Below are 24,464 nucleotides of genomic sequence, written 5' to 3'. Positions count from 1 at the left end.
CTCACCCGAATGCTCTTTTACCTGCTTAACAATAGTGTCATCCCTTTCATTGTTGATCTCAATGTTTCGCGCAAACAGAATCCTACCGATGGAGAGAAAGAAACGCCAACTGACTCTGAAGAAAGCATCATAATGCAAATGAATAGCATATCTGGCTTTGCATGAAACCAAAGATTGCAGGAAATGAGACAAGACCATCATCATGCGAAAACCTTAAAACTTGGGGAGTGGATAGGATCCCATGCTGTGGAAAAGAAATCGTGAAGAGGGGGCAGTGGACACCTGTGGAAGACCACAAACCCTCCCTCTTACATTGCTCTATATGGAGCACTTAACTGGCATCTCATTCCTAAGCATGCTGGCAGAAAAACAAGCCTATTAGAGATGGGAAATGACCCAGTTATGCATAAGCAGTAGTTTTCTTGTATCAGTTTGCAGGATTTCACCACAACCTTCAAATCTCTGATTCATAAAGAGGGGAACCAGCGTTTGTGTACCCAAAGCACATGCGGTACTTGCACAAGAAACTTGATCATGAAAACCGTAAGGATTCAGATGATGGAAAGAAGCAAGAAATGGGTCAAAGATTTTCAATTCAGATTGTGTTCTATGGGAGAATATCATCTGAAGATCTCATAAATCTACTAATTAAAGTAGATTTCTATAATATGTAAAGAGGTCAAAAATGTCATCATTATCAGAAGAACAATGAAAGAAATAATAATAAGAGACGATAATTTCATTAATGGTCAAACTCAAAAGAAAAACGCCTATTATTCTCGTTGTTTTATCTTTATTCTCTCTCTCATGTAAGGCAAACCATGTATATCAGGCAAAGTATGATGAGGACGATGATGTATCAGCCAGAACCTGCAAGAAATCGCAAACGATCTTGTTAGCTAAGAAAGCAGCTATTACATCACTTACAAGGGTGGCTTGTTTAAAATTATTTAAGTACTAGCTGTTCTGATAAATCTGATCCCCGTCTGGAACTAGGATTTGAAATATAAAAAATGGAAGTCTTCTATTTAAAATTTAAAAAAATACTTCATTTTCACATTCAACAAGTAATTATTTTTGGATGGAATTCAAAATAGAGCCTTTTGGCAATAAGATATCAATCATGTCATTGTAATAGTTCTCAAGATACACATAACTTAGATAATACAAGATTCTCAAAGTAGTTACACGTGAATAAAAAAGTTAAAAACAATCCGTGGACAATCAAATACCCTTTTAAACTATCTTACTCGAATTAAACTCTATTAACAAGTGTATGTATTACAGGCTTTCAAGGTGAATTTACAGAAAGTTTTAGAAGAGCCTCTACTTTAATTTTTATTAAAAGCTAATCCATAAATGATTATTTAATTACAATTGTTAATCCCCCCACCCCCAAAAAAGAAGAGAAGTTCATGTCTAAGTCTAACAAGGTTTTTTAATTACAAGAAAATTTTTAATACCTCCATTCGTGGATAAACTTTCAAAGGGATTAATTGTCCATGTCAACTCTAAACCTTGGACGGCAAAAAGACTGTGTGCATAGAAGGATCTAAGTAACTAGAACTGGGTGGGTACAACTACTCTCAGTGCTATCAAGTCGGACCATATATATACATGTCAAACTTTTCTTGTTTGAATATAGGTTTGTACTCGGGTATATACTGTGAATACACACACACACACACACACACACACAGATATATATATATATCACCTAATTCGGACCCATACATCTGCTAAATGTACAAAAATGACAATAAATGTATGTGTGAGCATACCTCAAGTTGTTCTTCAGTAAAAGAATCTTTCTGAACATTCCATGTGTCCGCATGAGTGCGCCGAAACTCTGCCACAGCTTTTGTCACGGTAGATTTTAAAGGTGATGGTTCAGATACAAATTGAGCCAATAATGTAACGTGTTCTGGCAACCAACTGCAATAAAATTTGAATATTTGTCACTAATGAGTAGAATTTCCCTCGAGTAAACCCATACAACCGGAACTTCCTAAGATAACACTTAGTGACATATATCTTCAAACATATGAAAATATGTGTTATATAATGGACGCGCCTCAGAATATCAGAAGGAACTGATAGTGAAATATATCTTTGAATATATGAAACTATACTAGATAATGGACATGCCTGGGAATATCATAAGGAACTGATAGCACGCAAGCTGCCAAAGCAAGTATCCGTCCATGTAGGGACGCTGCAGATAGTCCAGAATGCATGCTTCTGCAATTGCAAATTTGAAACTTTGGATAAGGACATATAGCAGTCATCAGGAATACTAGAAGCATGCAACACATTCACCCACAGAACACATAAGCATCAAATTTCTCTCCCTCCGGCACCCTACTTCTCTAAGGATCCAACCACACAGAATGCTGTCAAGATGGCTCACAAGAAGAGTTATGATCGCAGCATAATAGCACCCGAAAGACCAGCCAATTAACTCAAGTTGCAATCGCAACACATGATCACAACCTAAAGGAACCTAGCCAACTCAAAAGACAGAGTTGCAATTGCAGTCCACCCTCAATGCTCGTAGCACAACTGTTTCAGGATGGATTTTCCATTTTGGGTTTGTTTTTATTTTTGGCCTACTTCAATTTCGGGGCCCTATAAAATACCAAATGTCTTCTAATATTTTCTAACTATTGGATGATTGACATGTAATACCAAAGGACCCTTGAAAGACTAAAGTATCTAGCTTCTACATGTAGACTCTTTTTCCCTAATTACGGTAGGTTTAGCAGAGTAATTTCCTTAACACTAGTGTATGATTTAGGTTGTCCATTATATTCTTGCTACGGGTTTAGTTTCTTACCTAAATGTGTAACTTGACTTCTTTGAAAGTTCTAAATCCTGCTTAGCTTGTTAACTTCTAAATTATTTTTAAATTCCTATTTCTAACTATTTTAATATCCTTGAATTTGTAGTGCTAAGAAAAAAGAAGTGGAAACATGTATATCATGCAACTGAGAAATGGAGAACAAGATACGACACAGCCACTAAAATTCATGATCAAATATGTGCACTAACGTGACTATTACTCATGTAGAGTAGACCATGCTGGCCTATCTGATCATCATTATGCTATTTCACTTGTTAAGTCATCTCTGAGGATCAAAACATTCTGTATACTAAAACCATTTACCAATATAAAGTTGTCAGTCAAGTGTATACATTTCTTAATCATTATATATATGTCTCTTGACCAACAACCCCATATATAGACAGGCTTGATCTCTCCAGGGTGATCATCAGTAATGATTAACAAGCCCGTGCCAGGTGCATGGTGTTAGCATATACAGATAGGCTTGATTTCTCTAGGGTGATCATCAGTAATGACTTAGCAAGCCCATGCCAGGTAAATGGTGTAAGCATATACAGATAGGCTTGATCTCTCAGGATGATCACCAGTGATGAGCATATACAGAGGGCTTGATCTCTCTAGGATGATCATCAGAGATGACCTAACAAATGAAAAGAACACAGTACTTATAACTAGGCAAAATTGAGTAAAACTAAAACAAGAAAAGAACCTTTGTTTCCTCTTCTTCTGAATGATACTTGCTTCTGCATAAGCTCTATGACGAAAATCCTGGGCCAAATCTTCATCCCCGCCCTTCATTAGGCCAGCCAAAACTGCTGCTGCATGCTCTCTCACCTGACAAGAATGTTCAAAAGGATCCAAGTGAATTTGTTTACACAACACATTCTCCATATTTATGTAATCAGGGAAAATTAAAGCTATTTTAAGTATGAAAAACGATAAAACAATACTACTTGAAATGCACCTGTCTTGTTTCTCAGGAAATAATGCATTTACCACTTACACAGAATTCATCTTAACAACAAAGAAGCATGTAGAGCAGGCCCAACTTCTACAAACAGAAAGCATGCCTTAACATAATTGTTTCTTATTTGGTGTGGGACGTGATATCACATTCTCCACTGGTTGAAGTCCTGATGTTCAAATTAGGCACAGCTAGGGACCACCAAGGGGTTCTAGAGATGGCTCACCACTTATGTGATGTAATGCTTGATCTGGTATGGCAGTTAGTTCCCACACCTCTGGCTGGTTTCCCCTGAGCTTGGTCCTATTTTGTAATGCATCAAGTCAAACCTCTAGGACAAACAACTCATCAAGATTATCCTTAGCGGCTAGGTTCATTATTGTTTGACTAAGAAGTTAAGGCGCAAGTTCTTAGTAGTAAGAGCATGAAACTTTATATACCATTTAAACAAGTCTAACCTATCCTACGTGGAATGGGGCGGCAATAATCAATCATAATTCAAGCTACATAAAAAGAGCTTTCAAACACCAAGTAACCTTAAATAATAATAATAATCTCACTTGACCTAAACATGAATGGTTGAAAAGGACTATAATCAAAAAAATAACATCTATCACCTATATATACATAAATTATTGCCTCCCTGATGCAACAGTGTCCTAATTGTCTCATCACCAGGCAACCGGAGCTGGACCAGCAATATTTAGAGAAGCTCATGGTACCAATTTACGCACGTGAGACACCTTCAGGCTACAGCAATAGAAGAGGGACGACCGTACAAGAAATTGATGTGTTCTGTAATACCATATAGAATCGGATAAGACATAGGATAACCAAGGGTGATCTTTGAAAAAAAGTTGCCCTTTGGTGCATCAAACATATGATAGGATAGACAACAACAACAACCACCTAGTTGAATCCCACAAATGGGGTCTGGGGAGGGAAGTGTGTACGCAGACCTTACCCCTATCCTGGAGAGGTAGAGAGGCCGTTTCCGATAGACCCTCAGCTCAAGAAAGAGAAAAGAAACAGTGAAAACAAGTAATATCAACAAATAAGCCAAAAAGATAGTTACAACAATCACAAAGTCAGAAGTAGATGAAAAGAAGCAGTAGCAACAGCAAGCAGTAACAACAACAGGGTACTAGGAGACTGAAGCGGAAGAAAATAGGAAAACAGCATGAAATACTAGCAATCTAAGGAAAAAACTACCATATTAGCCTTAATACCCTCTGTCCGTATCAGAGATATGCTCGACTACCTACTAACCTACTGCCCTAATTCTTGACCTCCACACCCTCCTATCAAGGGCCAGGTAAGTTGCGGAGGCGTCATGTCCTGCCTGACCACCTCTCCCCAATACTTCTTAGGCCTCCCTCTACCTCTTCTCATACCCACCAAAACCGCTCGCACCTCCTTACTGGGGCATCCGAGCTTCTCCTCTGCACATACCCGAAACATCTCAGTCTTGCTTCACTCATTTTGTCCTCCACGGGGACCATGCCCACCTTTAGCCGGATATGATAGGATAGACCAAGAGGAAAATTGTATTCTATCCTAGCCTTTTCTATTATATGAATCAAACATGACCCATTAAATTTATGAATAAAATGCATTTGTTCCAAACCAACCACGGGACAAAACATGCAAAGAGCATCAGAGAGGTCTACTTGCTTTCTCCAAACTAGGCATCAAATGATAATGCAAAAAATTCAAATGATTTACGTAGTTGATACCTCAAATATTTCAGTTAAAATTTATGTACTCTAGTCAAAAACTTACCTCAACTTGATTATCTGTGAGTAGCTTCTCGACAGTTCTCCAAATCTGTTCTTTGTCCACCTTAGAGAGGATGAAAGTGTGCCTGTATGATGCAACAATAGAGCACTTCATTTCTCAGGACATTACAAGTCGCCTTTTTGCATTATTTAGCTATAGTAGACCACCGGAACAAGACAGTGAGTAAAAATGATGATGATTCAATTCAAAGTGATTCAATTTTCTCTTTCAAAAATACCTCATTTTCTCTTCAAGAACCAAAATAAGGAAAATTTTCAACGGATGGGAAAAGGAGCATGAAGATCAAAATGAAAAGATCATACCTATACATGAAACTCCGCAAATAAGTCAGAGTTGTAGATCTTGTGCGCCAATTGGCATCATTGGCTAAAGAAAGAATCGTGAGTATAACTTTCCTTAAATGGGGCTCCAAGAAAACTCTCCACTTTAGCAATTCAAAAGCTGCTTTGGCCAGGGTCGACAAATCTTTGTTTGATGTCTCCTACAAGAAATCAACAGTATCACATAAGAGGAATGCACTTACTTATGTATCAATTCTTCACGTGTGTAACAGCTGCAAAAATATCAAGTATTTGAATTTTCAGTATCATGTGTTTGAACAACACTCCATTTCAACTAGCTTCTACTTTATATATAGTTATAAATCAAATACTAGAAACTGGAAGAACGAATTAAGAGAACTACACATGCAAGATTTTACATGGTCTGGGATGATTCAGCGGAAATATCACCAAAACATGAAGGAAGCAGAGACTTGCAATTCTCCTACTTTATATAGGATACAAGCTCAATGGTCATAGCTCGTGTTGTAATCCAGACACAAAGGGCTTCAACAGGAAATCTTTTCCATTTAATCCATTTTTGTGGATATACATTAGCTCCGGTAGTAGCTAAAAGGGAGAAGGTCAGTAGTAAAAGGTAATGAAGTAGAGCATCTGAGAGAATTAGAAGCAAAACTCAGCAGGGAGAAATTTATGCTCAATAGTTTTTATATTGATAAATAATGTGGCTATACCTTCTCTAAAAGCTTAAGCTGTTAAAGCTGACAGATTTATATGTTTAAACAGTTCGCCAGTACCACTAATATGAAGGCTGGACTCTTTTAGGTATGGGAGGATGATGAAGGGCAACTAGAATTGAAATTTGATACCACATTGATTTTTTTGGTGCCGCCTCATCTAGAATCTTAAGCCCTTAAAGAGAAGATTTTTAGTTATTTGCTCAGGTCTCACTTAATACTGCTCTTATTTGGAAAAGCTTGAACCATCTAGATTTTGTAGAAGCAGTAACTCCAAAAACACTATCTTGGGGGCCATGATGAGAAGGAAGAAGAAGAACATTTAATATTTCCGCATCTTCAGCCTATTAATTTGGATCACAGAAGGTCCTCTTATCTTTCAACTCCGAAAACAACTAAACCCAATCATTTATTTCCAATAAGATCTGCCTTCATAGTTTTTTCCATCCTCGACGCCAAGTAAAGCATCCTTCCAGTTCCAACAGTATACATATGTAGTTGGTAAAAGAAAGAAAAAGATTAACCAGTCAAATGAGAGGGGAACTGCAAAATACAGCAGTTTTTAAAGCCGAGAAAAAATAGAAAAATCAAGCCTAACCTCTTAAAAACGAGATAAACAAGATGCTTTCCATCAATTTTCACCAAAAACAAAAATCCAAGTTTTCTTTTCTCCAAGATATCTCAGTTACAGGTTTTACCATTTTCATCAGTAAATGGAGGGGAAGTGTGCATCTGTTAAGTTCTTCAAACAGAAATTTCATCCATTCAAATTGTTTTAATTTAAAAAAAAAAAAACAAAAAAAGACAAGCATCAGAAATGGTGCAACATTGCACACCTTACTTACTTGTAGTGATATTACGGGATACAAAAGACCAACAACAACATCCAGCAGAACCGAGGATCTTCCAGACTTCAGAGATGAGATAATGAAATGAAATAGCTGCACATCACAAATACAAGCTAATTAATAAAAGGTCTGAGGAGCAAAAATTATAGTAGATGCTTTTGGCTGACTGTACCGTCTCCATCCATTTAACATCATCATGAGACTGTTCGCTTGATACTCCACTGTCAGAAATTCTGTCCGTTTGGACATCAAGAGTGTCTGACTGGCTAAAACTTTGAATCTTCACCACAAGCTCAGATGCTCGTTCTACTAGATAATGATCCCAATTCCCTGCTTCTACTTTCCTGTGCACATTACTTGTCCCTACTTCTTGTGGATGAACTTGATTATGGGACACATGAAGCCGAATGTTTGAGCACAAAACAGAGAGGGTGACACCAACAGATTCTCTCACCTGTTCCAGAAAACCGTTTCATTAGCTGTGACCTTAGTGACAACAAATTCTACAGAAGACTTTGGAGGGGGCTGAAGAAATGGTAAAGGGATTCAAACCTGATGTTGTTAATAGGAAGTCAGCCTTTGAAAGTATAACCTCACCCCCTTCCCCCTCCCCCAACCCCAAAAAAAAAGGAAAAAAAAACTCACAAATTTTAATCTTATTTAATTTTGGTGGTCAATGTTACCAATTTCCAGACTTAAAATTTGTATGTTGAAGATAAACTTTTTGTTAGAAACTAGACGAGAAGAACTATAAGCTACAATGTTCTCATTTACAACTGACAACATTATACATTCAGAAAGTATAACCAAAATCATTTCTTATGAACACGTCAAACATCACTTTTTTTTAAACTCACAGAGGTCAACAATTTTGGACGCAAGGAGTACAGATGAAAGCGGAGATCATTTCTGAGATATAGCCAATGTATATACAACTTGGAAAGAAGAATGTTCAAAGAGAATGTAGGTGGGTTCATAATGCCTTGAGGTGCAAAGAGACGACATACAAAAACAATGGGATAGGTCTGGTGTGGGGCCATAACCATGAGAAGTGACAAAAGGTTATAAAAGAATATATATTTTAAGAAATCAAAGAAGGGACCCAACGGTGATGCTCAGAGTTGAACCTACTAATCTGGAAAAGCTGAGACTAACAAGCTTGTCTTTCCTGTAGATCAATTGAGAAGAACCAGCTGAGCTTGTAAAACTAAAATAGGTTGAGCAAGGAAAAGATCTGTCAGCATTCAACAAAGCAACTCATCAAAGAGGTATGCAATGTTAGTTGATTGAAGATAGTCCTTAGGCTTTCTTTGGCAATTAAATCAAATACTGAATGGCTTATGTACCAAAGCAACCCGTTAAGATAACCAGAAAATAACACAGGAAAAGAGAAAATAATAGGTTGTGATCCAAAGCCTATAATTGAAATGATGAATACTCACTTGTGGAGATGAATGGCTCATACTGCCAAGTAATTCTTCAAGAAGCTTATAGTGAAGCTCTAGTTCAGCAACTGGCATTTTTGGTGAGGAAACTTCTATCAATGCAGCTGAAAGGAACATGTATCTCTTGGCAACTACAGTAGTACTAACAGTTTCAGGCAAGGGGTTCATTAAACAGTCCATGACCTTTTGTCTCAAAAGTGGAACTTTTGTTCCATGTTTTCCTTTTCCAGTAACTGCATAACGAATACAAGCTGCCCACTCCGGTATGGACTCAACCGTTGGTGCTTGAATAACACTCTGAAGATGGGCCATCAACCAGCTATCCCATGCTTCTGAAATACCGTAAACATCAGAATGTAGCACTCCTGCCACTGCCTCAGCAGCAACACACTGCTTTGTCCTCTCCTTTGCATTTATGTAGTCCTCTAATGCATCTTTTAGTGCCAGTATAACAGGAACACCACATTCTTGGATTAGACGTTTAAAAATTCGGGCAAAGCTAGAGTAAAAAGTGTCATTTCCAAACAAAGATATCCAATTGGGAGTACGGGGCCATGATGAAGAAAATTCAAAATAAAAACGGGTGATGGATTTGTCGGCCACACTCTGAAACGAAGAGGTTCCATGATTTCCTTTAGAAGATGCACCATCGGTGTCAATAATATGAACATGAGAAAGACTATTCAGGGTTTCGTTAAAAAAACCCTTTTCCTTGAATATGTTAGTTAAAGCTTCTTCAAGAGAAGACTTAGATTTATCCTGCCTGTTAGTAGAGCAAATGGGCCGGTCCTCAGAGAGCTTGTAAGGTGATTCCTTCAGCAAAGTATTTAGAGCTGAGATCGCCAAAATTCTCGTCTGCGGTAGTTGGCTTTTTAAACTCTGTAAGAAGTGACCTGACAAGATTAATCATAAGATGAGAAATTCTGAAAATCCGAAGATAAATTTAAACACAAAAGATAATACTGCTTACTTTAGATCACAAGAATCACAATTATCAAAGATCAACTAAGGTTTTTCTTTACCCTTTTCCTTGGTAAAAAGAAAGTTTCTTTTGCAGATGGCAACCATTTTGAGTGCTAGTTATGCAATTTAAACTACATTCGGGGAACAAGAATACCAGAAGGAGAAGAATAGTGATCAACCAAAAAAAAAATGAAATACCAGGAATGTTATGTCTTGCCTCGTGAGGGAACAAGAATATCAGCAGAAGTGTTCTATAATGAGCTGAAGCAAAAACAAAGAAGATCAAAGGACAAACTTAACTAACCAGCAGTTTCGCTCAGAATTTTGGACGACGATTTAGGGTCATTTCTGGAAGCCATAGACAACAGCAGCAGTACTCGGTTAGCCATCAGATTGTACCTGAAAGAAATGGAAGAACAACAGAATTTTTTATTTATGCATAGAAGGAAAAAAAGGCGTTGATTGACAACAGGAAGACAAAAATAGTCCTGCAGCTAATCTTCATCTACATTTCAATAATTAGTGATGGCAGTCAAGGCAGGTCACGCGAGAGAATATTCTTTTTAAGAAAATTGTGGGGCAGGGCTGGTTGTGGCAATGTGGACAAATGCTGAAGTAGGGATTCGACGTCTCTAAACATCCATTCATCTCTCATGACAACAGCAATCAAAGTTCATCACTGGCAGTGACGGTGGCAGTGGCAATACTACCCACTGCCCACAACTAGCCTTCATTATTCGTGGTTGAACCCTTTTTGAAGTGTCTCTACCAACAACTCTCTATTTAAAAATAAATCTCCAGTGGCACACAAGATAGAGAAAATGACAAGTTAATGTGAAGCTTAGAATTCTTCAGAAATTAAGAAGACATATAGTGTACGTCTTTCATAGAGTTACATCTTAGATCAGAATAAGAAATTAATGGTTTTTAATGTAATTATTGGTTTTGATATCTACTTTCAATTCCTTCATATTTTGACAAGCTTGAAGCACACTGTTGATCTGTTTTATTGTTCAATAAGTTGTGCTTGATCGAAAGATCAACAAAAAGAAAAATGTTGCAGCATGCAGGGGGCAGTATGAGCCAGGACTTTGCAAGGAGAAAGAGTTTGTGCGGTAAAATGGACAGTGTAGTGCAGTGTTATTGCAGCGTAAGTCAAAACCTGTCACACCCTGCCCTATAGAAAGAGCTTGTGCGATGAAGTGGACGGTGTGAAGCAGCACTGTTGCAGCGAAGTTAAAACCTGCCACACCCAGCGCTATTGCCATTCCTATGTATACTAGTCTAATGGAAACAAATAAACGTATAGGAACTTATGAAGCTAAAAAAGGGGGGTAGGAGGGGGGAGGACGTTACATAAAGCGTTCTTACCGCCAATGCAAGTTGGAACTCTCAAAACTCAGAGATCCTATCTCAGAAACCAAGACTGTGAAATCTGTTCCTTCTGAATTGCCTGATACCTTAAACATGTTTCTGGATACACCAGAAAAATGGATATTGTACTTGACAAAAAGCTGTCAGATACCCAATGAAAAGAGTAAATATTCTTTTGTCAACATAGAAAGGAGAAATGGAAAGACTCAAGTTAGAATGTATATCTCACCTCGTTGATGGCTTTCTGAGCTTTTAGTGTTTCATGATGGGAGCTTGAGCAATAAAGATTCAGTAACACACAGTCAATACCCAACGTTGTGCTACAAGGAATCACAAGCTAAGCAGATGCAAGCATAAGAATTTACCTTGACAGAATCCCAAGCAGGAAAGAAGAAAGTGCCTTCAAATCCTTGATTCATGAAGAACAAAAACAGAGTCAGGTACTCACTTCTTAAAAAATAATGCAAGCGGTCTGAAGATCAATACCGTTGTTAAACATTTGAGAACAGTTTGTGTTGCAAGGACTGCACAGGAACCTAAGACTGTATATTCTGGTGAGCTAGGATTCTTGAAGTTCTGACTGAGCCTGAGAACACAATTTGAGATTGTAGAGGGCCATCTTTTCATCATCTTCAACAGAGATTTTCCAGCAAGTCTGAGGAAATGGGGAGTAGATAGATAAGATACAATAAATCTTCCAGAAGATGCAACTTGGTTATGGGACCAAATCACTAGTAATCAACAACAATGGTCTTTCCAATGGAAATTAAGAGTGAGAGACAAAGACCATGTGAGATAAGCACACAGTTTGTACTCTTCGTTGAATTGCTTAAATCACTCAAAGATTATATCATTATTCTACTTCCATGACTGTTCTACAACATAATAAAATAGCATGGAATTATATTAGCTTCATCACTTAACTAATATATAGGCTACTAAGTGAATGAGCAAAAGGTTTAAAGGAAAGAAGTATGTCCAATATAGAGTGATTGTGGAGCTCCTATTAGTTGATGAAGAAATATTTTGTAGGTTAAACTCAATGATTTGTAATACTTTGACCTCATTTAAGGCAAAGAGGACATAATGGATAGATATCATGAAGAAAAAGTCAACCAAATACCACATCAGGTAGGAGATAATCATACACTATGAGATAGCCTGAACAAAATTGTTACAGCCACCACATAAGTCATGTCTTTGAACTTATGATCACACATCTGCAAGTGTCTCATCAAAGACAATCATCCAAATTCCAAAGATGTTTCCAGATACTAGGAGTAAAAGATTAGGACTCACCCACGGACTGTTTCATAACTATGCAAAGAGAGATTAAGAAGATCATCCATCAAATGAAGGATATGCTCTGGAGGAGATACATTCGCACTCAGCCGGAAGACATGATATGATGATTGTGAGGCTCTCCAAGTACTATGCATGTATGCTTTGTCAATAATTGCCCATCGAGGCCTGCAAAATTGGTATTATCTTCAAATTCGAAAACGACATATTCAATATGACCCTTAGTCCTACAGAAAAAACATAGCTAAATTTACCTTCGTTTCCCTTTCGAATGAGATGACACAATAAAATTAACTGGAGGTTCTATTATGGCAGCAGATTCTAGTTTCCAGGACTGCCTGTGATTTGACCACTCATCATATTCTGAACTCCCTGTTGACCATCGCAATAACTTCAGGTACAAGTTACGAAAGGCCCATAACAAGAAAAAGAAGATTGTACACAACAAGATTCCACTACCGTAGTTCCCCAAGGAATCAATTATACGAATCAGAAGCAGCAACAGAATGCTATCATCTGATTTTTCCTGCAGTAAGTATCTGTGACAACAGTAGTGATCAAATTCACCACATGAAACCCAAGGGAGAGAAGAAGCAAGAAAATATGGAAGAGATTAAGGTGAATACTGGCAGGTTGCATGAATAACATCAGCAGCCTTTGCTCGTAGTTCCATAGTGCCAACACATGAACCAGTTGCTCCAGCAATTAGAAAAGGAAAATCAGATTGCTCTTCAGCCATCCCATTCCTACAGGATGGCCTGAAATCAGGTAGACATGATAAAACACCTTGAAGTGACGAATCAATACGCAAAAGGGTCACTTTCAAGTGTTCTTTCTCTATACCTGCAATCGAAGAGCAAAAGACAGTAAGCCAATGACCTACAGAAAAAGATAAATAAACAGCGCAGGTTTTCAACAGGAAAAACAAAAGGTAAACAACTCTCAACTATTCTTTTGTCTTTTTTTTTCCATGCATGCATTATATCTTTTTCTAAGCAAATGATACATGCGTTGGGCTTGAATAGAGCGAAATGGATACAGAGAATTCATCTAACCATCCCTACATGAACATTGAAACCAACACCTAACACTCATTCCGGGCTTAATGACTATGCAAGTACCACTTCCTATTGAAACCAACACCTAACACTCATTCCGATCTTAATGATCTACACAAGTACCATTCAACAAAACACTATACCTCCATTCAGTAGAGGAATAGAAAATATCCATAAAGTCAATCAATTACGAGATTTATGATTCATTCGATTGGCAGATTGCACTTTCAACAATCAGAAATGCAATAGAAAATATCCATAAAGTCAATCAATTACGAGATTTATGATTCATTCGATTGGCAGACTGCACTTTCAACAATCAGAAATGCAATAGAAAATCATAGTTACCTGGATCAGAATGGATTTTGGATTTGCATATCTTCAAAAGGTCATCTAAAGCAGAATCAAGATGCAGCTTCAAGAGTTCATTTGCAAAATGAACTTCTTCAGCGCAAGGGACATGCCACGTAGGGGCTAAACAGGGTTTATCATCAGTAAAATCTTTTGTGCTGATCCATTCCTCCAGTGCAGGGGCAGCAGCATGGTGAAAAACACACCTGGTATCCCGAAGTGATGCAATCAAAAGGTACATGCATGAAAACTATCTAGTAGAAAACGCTTGTCCCATATAATCTAACCGAAAAATAAAATGGGAAAAACTGCATGGTGAATGTATAAAATTCATAACCAGATAAAACGTTCACGTACTTGTACTGATCGATGGGATAATAAAGAACAAGATTTCCAAGGAGAGATCGGAGAACATGGTCACCAGCACCATTAACCTGTCATGTAACACCAAACCTATCAGATAAAGTTCAAAGACCAAGAATACTATGGCTGAAAGCTTCATATAAGCACGGTCTACGTGGACTGGCTGGACGAAAAATAACATATTCCGTATATGTTATTCGCTGTGATTCTCAGTTTACTGCTACCCAAATGCAAGTCATGGAAGGTGAAAGCAGGGAGATGGACAGAGAAAAGAGGAAAAAGACTGATATGCTTCCTTATTGCGTGCAGAAGCAGACTTTCTCTTGGATTTTTGTTCTTGGGATAGGAGGCACAGGAGGCAAGAGGTTAGGTAACTGGAATATACCAGAGAGATCTTTACAGAACATGTTTACAAATGAATAGAAGATAACAATCATCTGGCTCTATCTGCAAGTCATTTTATGTTTGCAATGTAGACGTAATCAACTATATCCTCAATCAAGAGAATTGCTAAGCTTTAGGCACTTTATTTCTTTTTTTGGTTATTTTCTTATTTAAAGCCTTGGGCATATATATGTCAGTCATATAACCTCTTTTCCATGATAAATCTGATATCACCAGGACCTGGAAAACAATTTGATCACCAAACCACACTGCTGATCAATAGGTAGTGTTCTCCATGATCTTTGTAAGCACCTTGGTTTTCAACAGATGGGAGGCTGCAATCCCTAATAGGATCATTTATTTGGAAGATGGAACATGAGGGGTTGCTGGAATTATGATTATTTAGGTGAATGTGTTACCGCAAGATTACTTATGTTTCAAGTATAAAACCTTATAAACGCCAGAAAGAAAAAGCAGTAATTCAGTCCACAAGAGTGAGGAAGTTAGAGAAGTGTCCACCCAGTGCAAAGGTTAGTATAGAAGACAATCAAACAGTTCATGACCAAGGAGTGACAAAAGCTAAGAAGTATCAACTTCTAACACGGGTGAATAACCGACATAGCTGCAAATGAAATGACATAATTAAGGGCTTATAACTTTTTTTGTGAGATAATTATTGTCAATAAAATTGACCTGACTTAATCAAGCACAAAAATTGGCTTATAAGCTAAGGATTTTCAAAAACCATATAAGGAGACAACAACCCATATATCTACCAACTCTAACACCCAAGCACGCACCACATGCCATCTAGAGCTCGGACAACATAATCTAAGGGCCCAACATTGGGGAACCAAGAATAAAGATGAGTCGAGCTTCAATACCGTGCTACAGAAGTGGACCTTACGCCTAACTCAAGCCAAAAGCTAGCCCAAGAGATGGGATTGTCCAACACCATATAATGAGACAGCAACCTATATATTTGACTAATGCGGGTACAATCAAGGGTTTGTAAGAAAAAGGTAATCAAAAAGAATATATAGTTGAAAGAAAACCTTCCAAGATGGTGAATCAAAGGCATCAAAAATAGCTTCCTTGAATTGGTCTTTGTAATGAAGAAGTGATGGACCTCCATAACTAATTGCAATTGATAGAACTTTCAAATGATATTCAATCGCAGTTTCAAGAGCAGGAGACACAGTTGGTTTAGCCTGGAGAATTCAAAATGAGAAATCAATGCAGACTGTTAAGTGTGATCCTGAAGCATGTTATAATAACCATTAGTTAAAGAAGAGAACCTTGCTTGATTCAGAAGTTCTAAAATCTCCTCTTCCACCAAATCCTGTAACAGGTGTTCCTTTTAAGGATGATATAACAGACTCCAACAGTGGTTTGATAAGCTGAGAAACTGCCTCATCGGGGTTAGAGTGAACACAGGCACAGCATAGCAATCCAACCTCTGCAATTGCCCCAGGAAGAATATTTGTTGTGACAAACTTGGAAATTTTTTTAAGAGCCTGTTTAGTAAAATAGAAGTTTACATCAGTATAAATTGTAATTCTCAGAAGTATCATAATCATTTCGAAATCCAGGAAAAATACCTTCTTGTATAGTGATTCTGAAAGCCTCCCAAGCAGGATTTCCAGCATGCAAAAATAAAATGGACCATCTTCTACCAGGAAAGTTCCTGAAGTTGCTGGTGAATGAAGACCCTCATTCCTGAAGCACCAGTTATTACAACAGCCTTGAGCTTATGCGAGATATACAATTGACTCCAATTACTTGTGCTCAAATTTGTAGCATTAATTTGGAAAATATGACAAAACAAAAGTGAGAAGAATCTATTAAGTGCTACTTACACAACACTGTTAGCTTCCAAGTTTTGAAGTAACGAAAATAAGCGGTACAAGAACTCGTCAAGCCATTCTGAAAAGTGAAATCCTGGCATGAGTGAGGACTGGTCCATAGTCTCTTTCAGTATAGCCATCTGCAGGTAAGATAAATAAGTATAATCCTCTGTGGATCAAGCCAAAACTAGGAAGCAACTTCTAATATTGGTACATACGTTGGAGAATAAGGAGCCAATTAGTTGCATTGTTGCTAAGGTTTTAGGCGGGTCATTGGCATCCATCCCAAGTAATGCATTAGACAAGGAAATCATCATCAGGTCAACAAGTGAATCAGAACGATCAACATCATCCAAAGCCATGGATGAAGCTGACATAGTCAGGAGTAGCGATCGACCAGCATATGCTACAGACGTCACAGCACTTTTCAACTGGTGAGTGGCTGTCATCTATTTGGAAAATTGCAGTTAAGGGGGTAAAATCATCAGTCTAACTCAAAGAATATTAACTCTTCCGCCAAGCAGGAGCTATCTATTTGAAATGGTTCAAAATGGAGTGTGAATCTAAATTACCAAGATTCATTCTTAAACAAACTCACCGTCTCTAAGGCCATACGAAAGCGAGATGATAGAAAGGGAAGAACCATAGATGGTTCAACATATGAAAGGATAGAAGTGGCAGCTGCAACTGTTTCAGAAAGATGTTCATTTTTGCTATACTGTCCACGATCAATTAGCTTGAGAATAGAATTCACAAAAGCAACCCTCTCCGATTGCCCTAGGAAGATTTCAGACTGCCCGCCATCATCTTTTCTCCTGAGCCCAGTCTCACCATCAGATTAAGGCAACATATTCCATGTAGTATCTAGAGCTGTTATGATAGATTAAAAATTCTTACTGTTGCTCATGCTGCAAGCGCTTCTGAAATATATTCACCAAGTGGAACAAGAATCGCTCTAGGGAATAAGTCCAGCGACCACCATTAGAAGGATGGTAATACCTAAAACAAAAAAAGAGATGGTTTACAAAATTTGCAAGACAAAATTTGCGAAAGCAAGGTGATATAAAATCCATCTAGAAAACAGACTGTTCCAGGAGGTTGACCAATTTCTCCAAATGCTCTTGCGCAGAACCACCAGGTTTTAGTAGATAAACCTGTATTTGCGTTGACAAAAACAGAGGGTCATTTTGACAATATGCAAATATTTTCTTATGATCACTTATATAAGTGAGCTTACTATTGATTTCGCAATGGCTTGTGATGGAGTGATTGTTCTATTTGAGAACAAGAATCTTGTGTTTCTGGGAACATCCACCGAGAATGGATTAGACCCACTGCCATTTGCTACGGGAACCTGTGAACAAGCATGAACGAAGTATTACGTGAGAAGCAGCATGCCAACGAGTTCAATTCTTCCTAAGATAAGAAACCTTTCAATGTACATATATGATGGAATATGATTTTGTATACAAGGCATAGTAATAAGACAGACTTGTTTGCACATGCTCAGTTGCTGAGAAAATATCTTCAAGCGGCAGGATAAAAATCTATGCAACATAACCTACCTCAAACATATTCAAGTACTTATTGAAAATATCAGGTAAGTAATGTGCCCAGTCAATGAAGCTATAGTTCTTTATCACACGAGCTGTAACAGAGGCCCACTGGCTGTTCCAAAACTGGGAATTTGGTACTGAATCCCAGTGGGCTAAACACGTAGCAATCCATGTGCTGTCATAACACCAAAAAGAAAATCAATTTACTCATCTACTGAAATGAAAGTGAAAAGATTTTCAGAATAAGTTGATCGTCCTTACTGAGAAAAGAAATCCTGGTTGTCTCTATTGGTAGGAAGGAACAATCTTACAAAACCAGAACCTTCAAAGGATGAGTTATGCCATGGATTTTCAAGCAAAGATCTGCAAAATGCTTTCCATTAATGAGGACCAAAACAAGCCAAATTTCCAAGGAAAATGCATAGTCACTCCTAACATTTTCATTCATAGAGTAATTAGATGATATTCACAGGAGCAACCACGAGGACACAACTTTGCCACAAAAAAAAATTATCTATCAGTTGTAAAACAATCATATACATATTTATGACTAGTAAAATGAAGTATCACAAAAGTATCCTAGGAATGCTTCCATGAAGAATTGGGAAGACTTTAATGAAAACATCACTTATAGGGCGGGAGATGGAAGGAGAATCAGCTTTTGGAATCATAGGTGGTGTGGGGAGGATACTCTGAAGGTCTCTTTCCCCAACGTCTACAGAGTTTCGAACCAGAAGGAATTGATGGTCCCACAGATTCGCAAGGAGCATGAAGGGGGCATAGTATGGGACCTTTCATTTAGAAGGAACATGCAAGATTGGGAGATTGCAGAACTCCAAGATTTGTTGGCACTGCTATATGGCCAACATAGGACACACACTTCTAGCGACTCTTAGGAGATGGGGGCTGCGTGGAGATGGTCTGTTCACCGTCAAGTCTTATTACCAGAGCATGCTGGTGAGAGATGAGGCCAATTTTCCATGCTCATCAATCTGGATTCCAAAAATGCCCATAAAGGTGTGTTTCTTTGCATGGCTAGCAGCGAGAGGAGTGATCTTGACTGCTGAAAATTTGCGAAAGAGAGGAATTACAGTTGTTAGTTGGTGCTACATGTGTAAAATTTCAGGGGAAGAAGTTGATCACCTGTTACTGCATTGCCCTGTTGCAGCGGGCCTGTGGAGAGCAATCTTGTGCTTCTTTGGAGTTTAATGGGTCATGCCTAGCACTGTTAAGGAAATGTTATACAGCTGGGCCGGTTCCCGTCGAAGAAGAAAGCAAAAGGCGTGGAAGTTCACCCCCTTAGCTCTCATGTGGATAGTTTGGGGGAGAGAAATAGGAGAGCTTTTGAGGGGATTGAGTCTAGTTTTTCTCACCTTAGGAATAGTCTTTTATCTTTAATCGCATTCTGGTGCAACCATATAGCACCTATGTGTATGGAAGTTTGGGCTTCTTTTGTAGAGAATCATGTTCTGTTGTAAATTCTCTACTTTTTATATACTTCTTGTACACGGGAGTTCTATCCCTCTTGATTAATACAATTTACCTTATCAAAAAAAAAGCTTCCATGAAGAAAAAGATGGGAGGATTGCACAAGACTATATAAGGAAGTCACACTTTGTTCCCTCAACTAATGTCGGACTTAACCCCTCCCCCCGCATGTATAGGACGGGAACTGGAACGTGGATAACATAATCCAAGGGCCCAACATTGAGAAAAACAACAACAGGAATCAATGGGTTTGGCTCAGATCCCATGTGAAGAAATGGGCCTTGCGCTAACTCAACCCCAGAGCCTAGCTTCAAAGTGCACGTGAAGTCCTACATATTCATTCATAGTCCCAAAAAAGGATTCAAGCCCCAAAAAGGTGTAAACAACACAAGAATATTCCAATTTCAATTAGATAATTCCCTCTAAGTTACCACTATTTTTAATAAACCCGTAAGAAGTTCACCATGATATGCAGGTCGTGCAAAGTGCAAAATTCTGATTTCAATGCCCTAGATCTGACCATCAGCATAAGGTCAGCCAAGTTCTCCAATTATCTTAAAGGATTCCAAATCCACCGCAGTCCTCCCATGAATAATGGCATGACAAAGGAAAAGTAGCTTAAAATACAAACAAAAATGCAAAAATCAAATGTTCTTTTCCACCCATAATTATCACATGGGCCTAGAGCAATATAATGCCTGTATAAATGAACTAGTATCTTTCATAGTTAGATCACTACATACTCCAAGCTAACAGAAACATTAGCTTCTTTTTTAAGAACTTACCCTTTCAAGGATCCTAAGAAATAAAGTACAATATACACACCAAATTACTGTCAATTTTAGCAGTCTTGGAAACTAAGCCCAGGATGTAAAATGTTACCTGAACTCGGACCATATCTCAAATGCAGAACCTGGAGGGAAAAACCTCCGGCAGGATCGAACAAGCGAAGTAACGGTCTCAAAATGTCGTTGTCTTATTCTCCAGCCTTCTGGGCCCGTATTCCTTTAGCAAATAAAATAGTTCAACAAATCAGCATATAATATACTAGAAAAACAGTCGCATGGTTAATGATATAACAGCTACATATTAAGTATCTGAACAATGAGATTTAGGTTTGTAATAAACTGATTAAAATACAGATCCCATTAGTTATGGTAGTAAAAATGTTAACCAAAAAAATGTATCGCCTCTATCTTCCAAAAGACAGAAATATGTAGAGTATGTGAGTAGTCAGATTTATAAAATATTACGCGTATAAACATCAGACTTCAGAAAGGAATGTACTTCCCATCCAGATTAACTAATAACGTCCAACACTCATTAAATTGTGAGCGACGCCTTGACAGAAAACATCAAAAAGAATCATTGCTTATTTGAATTACTCTGCCGTCAATATATCTTATGGAGATATGAGGCACCCCGTATGAGTTATAAAAGATGAGAATAACAGATGAATCTTCAAACTCCATTTGAAAGTGGCAGGGAGAGACGGGGAGAATTTTGAGAAGTACCTTCAACTATTTGCTAATTCAATAATTGAACTCAATACAAATATTCAGGTGTAGGTAATACGATGCAGAGGGTAAAAGGCATTGCAGAACTAGCGTTGTTTGAATAGGGACTTGAGATTGGTCTGTTTGGTCTTACAAGCAAGAGAGTTGGGGAGGCGGGTTGAAATGCAGAACTTGAATACAAAGAAAGAGGAAGAAATTCAATGCTCTTATCACTTTTACATCACGCCAATTCAATCGAAAGGGAGCCCGAGCCATGATAAGGTTTACAAAGCTATGAAAGGGTCGAACCATACTCCTAAACTATTGTCCAGCAACTATCAGTTTTCACAAACCTCATGGGGTTAAATCGCAGTGCTGGACAGTATATTAGCTGCAAAGGCATTCAGATGGAAAGAATGATATGAAATCCAGGTGGCCTAAGTGTGACCAAAATTGAATTAATTACTATGTCAATACAGAAAAGGTAATAAAAAGCAAGCTAATTGGGGAACAAAAGGTCACAAATAAAAGAAAAGTAGGGACTTGCCTTGTGAAGTGTGTGTGAACCAGAGTATCATACAAAGGGCGCCATTGAACTTCCAAAGCCAACTTTTTCCGGTATTTATTCAGTACCTTTACCAAGATATTTCCCCATCTAACCTGATGAGAGCAAATGACCTTAACTACATAAATAGACTGCCATCAAAAAGGATATGCACGAACCTGTAGCTTTTGGAAGAAATTACCTGAGCATAAAGTTTATTTTCTGATATACGGAACAATTCCAATCCAACTTCAACTACCTCTTTAACATCCTCCAGAGATAGTTCACTTTTTGCCTTTATGAAGCTGCACGTAAGTCCATTAGTCAGCAGGTTTTATATAATTCCACAAGTCTGTATCCCTTCAAAAAGAAATCTCCAGAATAGATATCTGACAAAAAAAGTTGTATCCGCATGCATGGATAAAAATCGTGATTTTCACACTGGATATATGCATATCGGTATCACAAAACCAAGGACCAATCACGGTTTCTTATCTAGGCGCCTATGTTGCATAAGAGAATACTTGAGTTTGATTACGCCCAGATTTTAAAACTATTATCAGATATATCAGTTAATGAATATTCACAAATACCTATATTGAATTAAAATTTGCAGATTCAAATTGGAGACACCACAATCGAGTATGTTAATCCATATTCAAAACTTCTTTTTTGATAAGGTCCATGTACAACTTCTTATACAAAGATTCATATGCTTTTGGGAGGTCGCGGCAAGAAGTTACTACCACCTCCTCTAGTGTTCTTTCTGCAGTACTTTCACTAACAAAAACTTACTGAATCAATATCCACATTTAGAAAATCAGCACAGCCACAAAAATTAAATTTTAAAGCCCACCCTCTGAACTTGTGAAATTAAATAGCAAAAGAGCCAACAGAAAAGTATGAAGGCTCCCCTAAGTCATGTAAGACAATAGACTAAAGACGAACCCAAGTTGTAACCAAGCCTTAATGTGCAAGAAATTTTTCTTTAGTCAAAACCAACTAAGCGTTAATCACAATCTAGTTGGGATCAACTATCTGAATCCTCACTAAATTTTTCGCTCCATTTAGATCAGTCACCGGGATGCCCTTTTTAGATCAATCACGTTTCAATTTTCAACAAATTAAGTTCTCTAACCCTACAAATTCACTACATTTTCTACTAACATATAAATCTTCCTACAAGATTAAAAAAACTCCTAGCATATACTGGATTGAGCATACCCAGAAGACTAAGCCTTAATATCAAAAAGTAGTTCCTCTTACAAGGATCTTTCTCTTCCATTCTGTTCTATTTCGTATTAAGTCTGCATAGGTTGCAAGCGATAAATTTGTCGTGCTAACTCCCTAAATCTTGTTCTCATATCAATTAGCGTTCTATTTTTATTTTTCAATTCTGTTGACAAATAGATATAAGACAGCACAATAATCATGTTTACTCGAATTCGAGAAATTAAAAGACCCCAGACGAGGAAAGTGAAAGAGAGTGCAAACCAGGGAGTAAAACGATGTAGCATCCAGAGATGGTACTTCAAGCATTTTAGGTTGTAATAGTCATTAGCAGTTAAAATATGAAGTAGTTAAGTACTCCCTCTGTCCTAATTATGCAATGCGCTTTCTAGTTTCGCCTGTCCCAGAAAGAATGATACTTTTTTATATTTACATACAATTTAACTTTAACTTCTCATTTTAGCCTTAATGATATGATTAAAGCCACACAAATATTTATGGCTTATTTAAGGTTACAAGTTTCACAAGTTTCCCTTTCTTTCTTAAACTTCATGCCAAGTCAAACTGCATCACATAAAATGGGACGGAAAGAGTATTTTCTATTACATCAATTTAGTCCAAAGCTAGCTCCTTAGTCCGTTTGAGTCGTGGTGAGCTGTCCAAATTGTTATCAGTTTGTTAGAAGGTTCACGAGCTCAGTGAAGTGGGGAGGAGGAGCTTATACACGTGATTGTAATTGCAAATAGTTTATGCAATGAAATTGGTTCTTTTTTGCTTTATTTCTCTTTTTGCCTGTTTATTACTGAAATTGGTTGTGTAAGTGATTGATCAAAGTCAACGAGCAATAAAATTCAGTACCAGAGATTACGTATACAAAGAATTACTCGATTTTTAAAAAAAATAGGAATAGAAATGGACACTTACAGGTCAAGAACGGAAACCCATTTGAGAGTAGCGTAAACTGAATCGGGATCATCCGACTTGTATGATTCTTTAACAGATTTCACTACTTTGGCAAACGATTCTTTCTCCCCCTTTGTCTGTTCTGCCACCGGAGGAGGAAGCCAGGCGTTGTACATGTGCATTTTCTACTGATAATTGTGAAGATAACTAGCTTCTTTTGTGTAGGAATTGAATCCTCTAATCAATATATTAGAGAACCCCTCAACTGGAATATATAGTGTACCCACTAGCCAGGGTCTTCTTTCTTTCTTCCCAAGACAGAATTTGACATCAGGGGACCCGTAATCAAGCTTGGAATTTGTCTAACGTCATCTCTTTCTTCTCATTTATATTAGTAACCACTTTTTCATTTTTGGACTTTCTAAAATATTTGATGAAAATAATTATATTGTGGTCATTTAATACTTATAATCTTCCGCAAGAAGATTATCCATTTAGTACTCTGTTGAAGTTTATCTACAAGCAGCTAATGCAGGCAGGTTGCAAGCAACTCAATGAAATGATTTTCAGCAGCTTCTTATTAAACAGACAGGTTGCAAGCAGCTTATGCAGACAGCTGACAAGCTGCTTCCTGAAGCCTCGCAGCTGCTTCATTTCTTCTATAAATAGAGGAGTTTTCAGTTCA

The 24,464-nt window shown here is 37.7% G+C and overlaps 1 protein-coding gene across 2 annotated transcripts; it reads right to left on the bottom strand.

Moving 5' to 3' along the window:
- Positions 1-576: 576 nt before the first annotated feature.
- Positions 577-24,143, bottom strand: LOC107816815 (proteasome activator subunit 4-like). 2 transcript variants are annotated; one of them, XM_075223058.1, is made up of 35 exons: positions 23,801-24,143; positions 21,849-21,951; positions 21,650-21,762; positions 20,489-20,611; positions 18,380-18,481; positions 18,128-18,293; positions 17,800-17,916; positions 17,649-17,716; positions 17,460-17,561; positions 17,161-17,377; positions 16,781-17,011; positions 16,575-16,702; positions 16,317-16,434; positions 16,014-16,232; positions 15,771-15,926; positions 14,326-14,402; positions 13,966-14,174; positions 13,186-13,402; positions 13,019-13,098; positions 12,814-12,931; positions 12,557-12,727; positions 11,744-11,912; positions 11,623-11,666; positions 11,487-11,529; positions 11,255-11,397; positions 10,188-10,282; positions 8,918-9,813; positions 7,648-7,929; positions 7,464-7,568; positions 5,912-6,090; positions 5,592-5,673; positions 3,555-3,679; positions 2,149-2,241; positions 1,782-1,935; positions 577-870 (listed from the first exon to the last, which is right to left on the bottom strand). In XM_075223058.1, the coding sequence occupies exons 1-35, from the start codon at positions 23,959-23,961 to the stop codon at positions 829-831; spliced, it is 5,448 nt and encodes a 1,815-aa protein (XP_075079159.1). In that variant the 5' UTR covers positions 23,962-24,143; the 3' UTR covers positions 577-828. The 2 variants fall into 2 exon arrangements, with proteins under 2 accessions (XP_075079159.1, XP_075079160.1); XM_075223059.1 differs by having other exon boundaries at positions 7,473-7,568.
- Between the last annotated feature and the right edge of the window lie 321 nt (positions 24,144-24,464).

The sequence above is a fragment of the Nicotiana tabacum genome, chromosome 10 (assembly GCF_000715075.1).
Source record: "Nicotiana tabacum cultivar K326 chromosome 10, ASM71507v2, whole genome shotgun sequence".
Lineage (NCBI taxonomy): Eukaryota > Viridiplantae > Streptophyta > Magnoliopsida > Solanales > Solanaceae > Nicotiana > Nicotiana tabacum.
The sequence above is the reverse complement of the archived record's forward strand: the minus strand, read 5'-3'. Positions and strand labels throughout refer to the sequence as shown.